At 36.1% G+C, this 11,664-nt stretch overlaps 1 protein-coding gene across 1 annotated transcript; it reads right to left on the bottom strand.

Annotated features, from left to right (window-relative positions):
• Positions 1-9,881: 9,881 nt before the first annotated feature.
• LOC127092673 (nicotianamine synthase) lies at positions 9,882-11,049 on the bottom strand. Its single transcript, XM_051031558.1, has one exon. It carries the CDS (start codon positions 10,983-10,985, stop codon positions 10,065-10,067), a length of 921 nt encoding a protein of 306 aa, XP_050887515.1. The 5' UTR covers positions 10,986-11,049; the 3' UTR covers positions 9,882-10,064.
• Between the last annotated feature and the right edge of the window lie 615 nt (positions 11,050-11,664).

Raw genomic sequence — 11,664 nt, 5'->3', positions numbered from 1 at the left:
CCATAGAAATAGAATTGACACATCTAAAATGATCCGCCTCAGAGAGAGCAAGTTGAGCCAACCAATGGTTATTGAATCTGTTATGAAGCGGACAAAGGCCTAAATGATCAAGGCTTAATCCATCTCAAATCCATAACACTTGACCAAAATATAAAATCATTTCACACGCCAAGAAAAAGGTACAATATATGATCTCCAATTTTCATTATACTCATTCTGAATCTTGAACTGACTTGGGCGTTAGAGTGCTAACCATGCATGTCCACCCTCCTCTATCGTAAAGGATATTGGAGCCACTGTTCAATATCGCTATTTATCCAACTATCTCCATTTCTGGTTCCCGAACGGAATAGTGGCGTCGTATGTGGTAATTGATCTCCAATTTCTACGATTTCCACGAAAATCAAATTCTCCATCGAACAAAATCATAAGTTCTAGATCTGGATTATGATGATTTCATATCCAATCTCCAATTCTCCAATACACAACCTCCTTAAGTCACTTAATCAAGAGTTAATCAGCCTTCTAGTTCTATGCTTTCCATCTTCACCACTCACAACTTTGTTCGCTCTCAGAATTGAGAAACGTTTAGAAGCAAACACGGATATCCATCATAGTTGATTCGATCAAACAATATTTCTGCTCTAGTTCTTTGAAGTCCAGATCTATGATTTCCTCGAGAACTCCTAAGAATAGAAAAAGTAAGGGTCTCAGATCCAAATCTATGGTTACATTGGGGTTTGAAGGTGATTTAAATGAAGTCCTGACTAGCGATTCACAATTCACCTCCCAACCCAACTCATTCCTCACTTTTCCTATCTCTACCGATGTGTTTACGAGGCAACATTAGAAGATACTAGAAGTTCATAGTTAGTGGCACCCAGATACCACAAGTTCATAGATAATGCTGATCACAAATCCAATACTGGGGTGCATGATGTGGCTACTACATGATTTCCACTTGGTGGATCGGATCTCCACAGGTCATACCAAAGAGTGGAGGATCATTAAATACGCTTGAAGTAAGGTACCCAAAACTCCAGTTGCAAGGCTTATTTAAGAACACGATTATCATCGGACCTCTAGATCTACTAGAGGTAGATACGCACTATGAAGTAGCAAGGAAATAGGGGAATCTCGACCCTGTTAATAAAAAATAACCTCGCCAAAGCATTAGATAGAGCAATTTGATGAGCCAAAAGTTTCAACGTCTGACCTCATGCTACGTCCCCAGAAAATCGACCATCGAAACACATACCAACAGGGAAATACAAGGTGAGATGCTTCGGCACTCCATCCAATTAAAGAAGGTGATTTAAAGCGGGAAGTTCACTTAACCCAGAACCACGAGAAAGGACAACAACGAAAGACCCCAGATACCACCCATCCATACCGGAGTTGCAGTCAAAAGTTATCTACGCGTCTATTTTAATGTTTATTTGTAACGAATTTAATTTATTAAACATATATATATATATATATATATATATATATATATATATATATATATATATATATATATATATATATATATATATATATATATATATATATATATATATATATTCATCTGTTGTGTGCTTCTTTGTCTCTCTTTTTTCTAGAACGCTCGAGACAAATGAACACATATAGAATGCATGCACACATTTATGGCACAAACTTAACACATTTCTGCTATTCTGATAGGGATTAAGCGTATTGCTTGTGTGGTTGCCTATCTAATACACACTTAATGCATTTTTGTGATTCTGATACGAATTGAATGCATTGCTCACATAAATGTGTATCTCATAAGACTTAACACATTCTCCGATTCTGATACGACTTAAACACAATCCTTGGCCGATTGCATATCCGATGTAGACAAATACATTTATGTGATTCTAATTTGGATCAAGCGCACACCTCGCACGACCCCTCATCTGGGGCATATTAAACACATTTATGCATAGCAAGCACACCTCCCTCAGATCTAGATAATCCAAGAGCGCAAGTGATGCAGCCCAGAGATGTCCATATTCATCTGACCTAAACTTCAGGGCAGGGATGAGGATTCTACCATTGGCCAAGGAATAATCCTCTTTGACGTGGATCGTAGTACAAGTACAACCAAATGATGTCAACTTCGTCGGTCCTAGGCCTTGCCATGGGGAATTCAAGTAATTAGCTAAATGTGATATACAAAGCAATACTCTATTACAACAAACTCTGAATACAACAAGAAAGTATATCAACTAAAAATGGTAGCTAACTTTATTTAATGCATCAAGTTGCAAAAAATAGGAAAATCTAGAGGCACGTTTTCCATTTTGTTACAATCAAAGGAGCTATCTCCTTCATAAATTAAACCATTAAGACTTTTATGTCCAAAACAGATATCTCGTCATAGACGATAAACACCGGTGGTCTAACCTAAACTAAACTGAATAAAAGAATTCGCGGGGGAAAAGGTCAAGCCCTAGAGTTACAACAATTCGTAAACAACGATAATGATAAAGCAAATACAAGCGCAAAGCTTTAAAGAGAATTGCACTTGAATCTTCGAGGTAAAATGTTTCCATTAAACATTAAATATTGTTACACCCAAGGCACAAAAGTCTTGGTAAGAATTGTATAAAATAAAATAATACAAAGAAAAAGAAAATCAAGACGAAACATCTGAAGTCGAGGTACTGGGACAACCTCCTTGAGTCACCCTAGGAGCAGACTTGAACAGATCCAGCACCTCGACAAAAATTACAGCATCAGGGCAGAACCTTCTTGTATGATCCATAAGTTTCTCATGGACTCCGATCACGTCCCACATAGTTCTCTCAAGAGAATCACGGAGTGCACATTTCATATTGGCCACCTTGTCTTGGAGGGATTTCAAGGCCTTTGCATTGGACTTAGTTTCTTGAAGAAGGGCTTTCTGATGCTTATTCACCTATCGAGTCTTCTCCTCAATATAATTAGAAGCAACCTTATATTTCTTCTTTTCATCCTCGAGGGAACCTTCTAGCTTATTCACATGAGATGCCAGTATAGTAGGAGAATCGTGTATGTCTGCAGCCTCTTTCAAAGAGTTGGCAGCTCTAACGTCATCCTGCATGCAACAAGGTCCTTGTGAATATTGACGCACTTCAGTTTCATAACTTTGGTATTCCCTTCCCAAGTATCCATTTCCTTGTAGGGATTTCCCGGGGCAAGACATATTCCTGTCTAAGAAAGACAAGAGAGAAGATATAAGCAGCTTTAGACATACCATGAGCAAACTGAGAAGCCAATTCTCTCTTATCACCTCTAGGGAGGTTCTGGACGACTGATAAATCTGAAATTGAAATAGTAGTGGAAGCCTCCTCATAAGTGTGAGAAGCCGAGAAAAGAAGATGTCTAGCATCTTTATGAAGTGAGTTATCTCCCCAGAAGCATCCCCTTTAGCAACCCAAGTCTATTTTGGAGATCCCTCAGTCTGGGGGGATTGTTGTTCCTCATCCTGAACCCTCTTTTCTGAAACCTGAGGCGGGGTTGATTCTCCCACTGATAAAGTGGAAGCAACATCTATAAGTTGTTTCACATTGGGAGCATGAGTAAGAATATCTACGACCAGGGTATGAGAAAGGATAAGAGTTGTAATAGTGGTGGCCGAAAGAGTATGTACATAAGTTGTATCCTCATAATTCACTACATCCCAAATTCTTGAGCATCTGCAAGACTGTAGAACATATTCAACTTGCTTACTTTAATCATGCTATCGTAAAAAAGCAATCACACATGTAAAAAAGAGCACAAAAAATGAACTTCTCACAAAAAAATTTCCTCTTCTCTTTTTGGCTAACCGCACCCAAGATATCATGAGTATCAATTTGACTTTTCCTCACATTGGTAGAAGGAACCTCACTAGGGTCGAACCTGTTTTCATAGTCAATCCCTTGAAACTAAGATAGCATTTCCTTATTCATTATCACCTCATTCAGAGAAAGAGAACCCAACTTGGTACAATAAGAATGAGAAGCCCGATTAGATGGAGCTTGGACAAATACTTCGGATACGAAATACAACAAAAGTGAGGAGAACTAGAAGGGATATATCAGAAAATAGAATGAGTCTTGATCGTGATGGGATTCACCAATAAAAATGTCCCAGGAAGTCTCCCTATTCTAGAGTAAAAGGGTTGAACAAATGGTTGACTAGATAAAAGTAAATAAGCCTCTGATTATGAAAGTTGTCCAAGAAAGTACGCCTCAGCTAGAAATGATAAAAAAAGATTAAGCTAAGAGAGGGCTTATAGGATTTGTGCTCGACACGTAATTGGAATACCCTTCTTTATGCCCATGACCCCGAATGAAGCTGAGAAGGAGTAACTTTTAGATGTTTCACGACAATTACCTCAAATTCATAGAAAGGTAGTCAAAGTCCTATTCTTGTAAATAAGAACTCATAAAATGGAATGACAAAGTTATAAAAACAACAACATAGCCTCTTCACACCGGATACTAAGCATTCTAAAGGATCATCGTCTATAATGTCAGCATCACATAGAGCAATCTCGATACTCAGATCTGAGGGAGTGCCCACTACTTTTGCATCCTCCCAATCATACCCTGATGCATTTAGCCAGTTTTAAAGATTCAAGTGATCAAGCACACCAGATTCACTTGGATCACAACCTTTAGTTTGCAAATGAAGCTAAATGAAACCCGTATCACGTTCACCCCTTTGCAAATTGGCTCGTACTTCCTTTCCCAACAATACGCGATGGGCCATATGAACCTTAACACATTTTATTCCTCTTCCAACATTTGACATAAGGGCATCTAACAACCAAGAATAATAAGAAGTTTCTTCCTTAAAGGAATTCCCAGATGCTCTTTCTGACCCATAATCGTAAGATATAGTTATGATTTCCTGTCTTATATGATCGCTACTAAGAGATGAAGTTTCAACTTCAGAATCAGATGAAGGTTCAACTTCAAAATCGCTCACTAAATCAACATTATTATCGCTCAGCGTGACAAAAAACAAGAAATGTTAAAGGTAAAGATTGAATTAGAAGGATAACTGCTTATGGAAGATTGATGAAGCGGGAGGAGTGAAATAAGGAGAAAGCTTTAAGGTAAACACTAATTCGCTTCTAATGATACTCTCAGGGAAGGAGGAATGAAAATGTTTTTTTGAAAAGTAATTGTAACCTTGAAAGCTAAAGGGTCCAAAAACTTCCAAAGACTCAATTCGCACTATTTATAAACAATGACAGTTGAAAGGATAAAAAAAATCAACGACTAGATTTCCACCCATGATATCATTTGAAAACACTTATGGAAAATTTCACACCACATGTAATTCACCAATTGCAGCTTTACATTCGTACTTCATAGAATATAATATCATAAACACCTCAACATTATCCTCCATGAGTTCACCCACTTGCTTAGCTGACACAATCAACTCACCACTTTCATCAAACTACGGAAATGACATCTACTTGTTGAAATAGTTAATATGAACATGGTTAAACTCCAACCAGTACATTATGAGGATAACATCAAGTTGATTCAACGATAGACATACTAAGTCCATTCCAAAACTCTTACCATAAATAGTCAGTAGACACTTCAAACACACCCACGAAGTAGTGACCGAACTATTAGCGGGGGTATCAATAATCACACTCCCAACCATATAAGACAACATTAAATCCATACTCTCAACATAATCAAGTGAAATAAAAGAATGCATTGCACCCATGTCAATAATAGCAATCAGCGGAATACTATTGATAAAACACGTACATCGAATCAATCTGTCTGAGCTAGTAGTCACTAACCCAGTCAAAGCAAAAACTTTCCCTCGAGACTGAACCTTCTTCAGTTTTTGGAAATGAGTACTAATGTGACCTGGCTCTCTACAGTTGAAGTAAGTCAGACTATTACGCTTACAATCAACAATAAGATGTCATGTCTTCCCACAATTGAAGCATCTCTTCTCAGAACTCCCACATTCGTTGGAATGATGACCTGCGACCCCACACTTAAAGAACTTGACATAAGCGGAAGTCTCTTCCCCCACTTGGACATTTCTCATCTGAAACCCTCTACTTCCCCTTCTCAGCTGGAGCACTGTACCGTTCCCACGATAATTATTCTTCCCTTTCTTCTCACTAAGACTTTTATAGTGAGCAGAATGAGCTCTACTATCCTCATCATATATACTACACTTATTCAACAGCATAGGAAATTGACGAATCTCCTTAGAACCAATACCTTGTTTAGTCTTGGGAAGAAATCCACTTTAAAGCTTGATATACTTCGACCCCTCGCAACCTCACCATCATAGTGTGGACAAAACTTCACCATCTCTCCGAACTTAGCAACATAGACAACCCAAGTAATCTAAGTACCAACAACCTCCAGTCTATGGCGCACATTATTCCACCAGTCTTCATCTTCCTCTAACAACATATAAGTACCAAATTTCACCTTCTGAACCTCAGTGCAAGCCATAAATTGAAAAATATTCTCAATCTCTCTGAGCTATATTTGTGCACCTTCTAGATCATACCTATTATTAAAGGATGGTAGATTATTTTATGAAACTTCCCTAATCCACATAACTCATCGCCAACCTGATTCTCCTTACCCTGCAGGGCATTTCCATCGCTTCTAACACATCAGCAATCACTCAATCGTTTCTTCCTGCTGCCATATTTTGCACACAAGTAAACAAACATTAGAAGAAAAATTGCACCGACAGTGTTCACACACTCGTCACATACTAGGGAATAGACAAAAAAATGGCCTGATGGACCTTCCTGCTTTGATACCAATTATGTAGCATCCTAAACCCTAAATATTATATAAAAGAATTACTCTACAATTTAATATGTCACCGACGACAACTCACAACAACAACTATCAAACAATTATCAACATACATCATAAATTAGATTATATCAACTTAAACTTAAACTTCTCAAGCAAAGTATTAAACTCAAAACAACATATTATTGGCATTAGTTCAAAAAGATAGCAAACTCCCTGTTCACAGTGTTACAAGATCAGAGCACTAACTCCACTAAATTGTAATAAACGATAAATAAAATGAAGAATAGCTTAAACTAGTCACTCTTCAAACACAACAACTTTACACTTGAGTATCTGCAAGATGTCCATGGTAGGAAATATTAAGAAAAGAGGTGAGAAATAACTTCAATATGAACGGTGTAAGGAATGCGAAGGTAGAGAAATACACAACATATCTTACAGCCAATACACAATCAACATCACCATAATCTCACACCCACTCACAACAATATTCACATATATATGTAATGCGTCTCACAATACAAAGTGACACTTATGCATGTGGTACCAACTCAACATTTGGCTATCTCTGGAACCGGGTCCTCCCCTCTGAACCCATGAGCCCCCCTTTTGAGCTCCAAGCCCCCCTTCCGAGCTTGGGATAAGCCACTAGTCCCCCCTTCTGAACTAGCGAACATGCCTATTTCGACGACATTACACAATGATACATGTCCATACAAATTAATGCAACAACAACAATAATGCTTACGGCCATAAACAATATGCATTGACACATAATAGTAATCTCCGCTTCTAAATTACTATCCACTAATAATAACAATAATGTACACCAGAAATACATAATTAGTCACCATATAATCAAGTATATCACAACAATGCTAATCATATTCTCATCTTGTAACAACACAAAACAACATCATACGCATCTCATACTATTGCCACATATAAACAACAACAGGAAAGTAAGGCAATTACCAATCAACAACAATAAACCCATCATAATTAATTAAATTCATAATAATTAATTAATTAACGACACCAACACGGCCAAACAATAGCCATACATCACCCAAACAACATAAACACCTCGAAAATATGAACCGATATCTCAGACCATGCAATAGGGATGAGAACTCCACTTTCGACAGCATGAAGGGTGACCCATCACCCTGGTGACATCCGTTACCCACTTAAAACTCTCAGACCGTCATCATAGTGACGATCAAATTGGAAAACCAAGTATGGAGACCATGTCTCCCCTTCAGAGCGCAGACATCCGTCAGCGTCTTAAGGTACATGACGGGTAACTCGTCATCTGGGTGACGCCCGTCACCCTGCACCAGATGGGAAAAATATGACTTTCTTCCATGGGAGTCCACTTAAACTCCAAAATTCGAATCCCAATCACCCCGACACGTCCAGAAAATTATACCACAAGTTATAACATCATAACAACAAGACAAATCACATAATTACACAATTGACTCACTAATTTCATCTAAATCTTGTTTATATTCAAACATTCAACAACTTCAACAATGGCATAAACACATATGTACAAAAATAGAATGATATACATACAATTCAGTCACCAATATCGGATAATTACACCTTAATTCATCAATTTTCAGATCAACACATACCAACAACAAATCATGAATAAATCACACAATCCTTAAAGAGAGTAATGATTCATCTTCTCTACCCCTTCATGCAATACACTCATATCAAAGGCCTTTCTCCCCTTATCCTTAGCCAAAAAATGAATTGATCAAAGTTTGTTCTTTGCTCTTTAAGCCCTAGCTTCCTTTGCTTTTCCTAAACTATATTTCACACTGACAACTCTAGGTTACTCTAGCATCTTTTATTATAAAAACCTAATTATCTCAATTCTTTAATAATTACATTTCCTCCCCTCATATTGTCTTTTCTCTCTCCTTATTCCCTATACTTTTTCCTTTATGTCAATTCAGCCCCAACTCCACTAATTCTCACTATTTCTTATTTATTTTAATTAATTAATTAAAATAATTATCCATTCTAATCATTTATAATTAAATTAACTATTCAAAACCTTCTAATACTTTTCCACCCCACAAATACTCTCACTATACCCATATACGCACATAATTAAGGATATAGCTCACCACATACTAATTTAACTAAATACAAATACAAATAATCTGATTAAATAATTTAATCAAATTTCGGGGTATTACACCTTTTGCGTAAGAGAATATTCTCCAACGTCTCTTTTTTCTCTGGAAGAGAGTACTTCGAATACACACTGACTATAAAATATTAGGTCTTGGAAGTCACTTATTCAAGGAAAATACCTAGAAAAACTAACCTTTTAAAGGATAACTTAGAGACACCTTTTGAGATACACCAAATAGAGAGAGACCACCATTTTTACTCTTGGCAAGAATAAAGCTCCAGTCACAAAAAGTATTACCCCAAAGAAAAAATACCAAAGAGGCTGACATCACACTAAACTTAGTTTCTTGGATTGCAACAAAATCGATGAAATTAGAAGAAATGAACTCCTTGACCCTAGAATTTCCAATGATGCTTCCACGACCACAAACATTAAAGGACTCTATCAATATTGAGAACGACTTTTATTCATTCGCGCAATCTTCTGTTGGCGATCTCTTTTCTCTAGACCAACTAATCTATCTACTTCATCCTCATCACTCAGCTTAAAGAAACAACACAACTGTTCATTTAACTTATAATTTCAAAACCACTTTCTTATTAATAATCTCAATACACTTCAAAAAACTTTTTGGAATCAAAATAGGATGTTCTAAACGAGTAGCACGGGAAGAGGAGTATCTCCAAAACTAACAGACAAGATAAGTTTCGAGATATTCAAATCTTTCTCCAAAACAAACGTTAGACATACAAGATATGTCTTGAGATATCCAAATCTTTCTCTAAAACAAACGTTGGAATACTATCATGCAAACAGAAGTCAATAGAAGCACAAAGCGTAAAAAATAGAAATGCACATGTATTTATTTTAAACACATAATCAATTTCCTCTTTTATTTTTTAAATAGTAGGTTAAGTAAAACAACAACAACATCAAAAATATATAAATGCTAGATAGTCCAAACAAGTTAAGACATAAATGGAAATATTACATATTGCTATAAAGACACAATAGCCATGTCAAGCATTGGGGAAAACCAGATAGAAAACATGCATATGTAGTGTGATCTAAAAAGAAAGATCAGTTTATTAATTAGTTATAGCTTAATTATCTTCAACGACCAATTCCTCAATCCCATGGTTGATCATTGGTTTGAAAGCTTGAACCTCATCAGAACAACAGTACTTGTTTGGCAACAAAACCATGGGATACTTCCTTGCTATGACAACTGAATTGATAACCTCATCCATTGGATGAAACACAGAGAGGACCTCAAAACCCGGAAGGTTACTAGTATCAACAACCGGATACAGAAAAGCACGAGCACCATGAGCACTCCTCAGCATGAGAAGTGCTCCTGGCGCCATGTTCTTAGCCAGATGATCAATGATTTGATTCTTTTCCTCAACATTCATTCCAACGAGTGCTGCCAAATACACAACTTCATATTCTTTCAAAGCATTAGAAACATCTAAAATATCATTGGTAATAAAAACCATACGCTTTGATAATTCCGGATCGGAAGAAATTAAACAAGAGGCTTTGGAATTGGCTAAAGGGTCAATATCATAGTTGTGAAAGATTGTGTTTTGCAAGTGGTTTGAGGCTAAGACAAGTGAAGTAAGTGGAAGTGGACCTGAGCCAATAAAGGCAACTTTTTTAGGAACATTAGTGGAGTGTTTGGTTAGGATATTGAATTCAAGGAGACTAAGTTTGAGGTAGTTTGAATAATAGGGGAAGATGTTGAGATGATTGAGTGGATTATTGTATGAAGCTATGATGGTTGAGTAGTGGCTTTCTAAATGGCCTTCAGCTTCACCAGATAGCCTTATGAGTTTGGATCTGATTTCTTGAACTTTTGTGCTTAGTTTGGTAACATCAATGGAACTAGGTGGCATGCATGTGAGAACAAGTTTGGTGAAAAGTGTGTCAACATTTTTGCAAGGTTTGAGTGTGTCTAAGCTCGAGATTTGTTCGTATAGCTCGCAGACTTGTTCGATCAATAGATCTTCCTTGCAAACCATGTCGACACTATGAGGTACTTGCTCAAGAATAAGAGAAAGCACTTAGATACAGAGAGAACAAAGGTTACAACTCACAAGTCACAATACATTGGGATGTGTCAATATTTATACTCACTTGGAGGGCCCACACCCCCTTGAGAGTTTATTTTTTATCTTACTTTTTCAATTTATTTTCTAAATTATACAAATATAATTTTTTAAAATATATAAAATTTATCAATTTAGTTCTTAATGACTTTTGATTTATATGCTTAGTTAGTTGTAGATATAAAGTGTTTTTATAAACATTAGCATGCGAAGTAATGTATTCAAAGAAATTTTTATAAACACGTGTAAATTTTAAATAAAAAAAGAATTTTAATTTTTTTTTTCATATTTAAAAATAAATAATTTATCTTTCAATTAAAAATAGTTGTTGATTAAAATAAAATAGATATTATTTTGATAGTGACCCGTAAAATAGAAAATTAGTGGTGTGTACCAATTAAGTAATATTCAATTTGATATACAATAAAATGTTTTTAGATATACATGTCAATTTATAATGTGTTACTTAATTGTTAAAACAATGATCATATAAATTCAATTGTATTAAATAATAATATCTAAAAGAAGATACATGTGAAATGGAGAAAGAAAAAAAATCATATTTTAAAATAAAAAAATTATCACTCAAATG

This window comes from Lathyrus oleraceus, chromosome 6, assembly GCF_024323335.1.
Source record: "Lathyrus oleraceus cultivar Zhongwan6 chromosome 6, CAAS_Psat_ZW6_1.0, whole genome shotgun sequence".
NCBI classification, from domain to species: Eukaryota; Viridiplantae; Streptophyta; class Magnoliopsida; order Fabales; family Fabaceae; genus Lathyrus; species Lathyrus oleraceus.
This window is presented reverse-complemented; position numbering and strand designations above follow the sequence as displayed.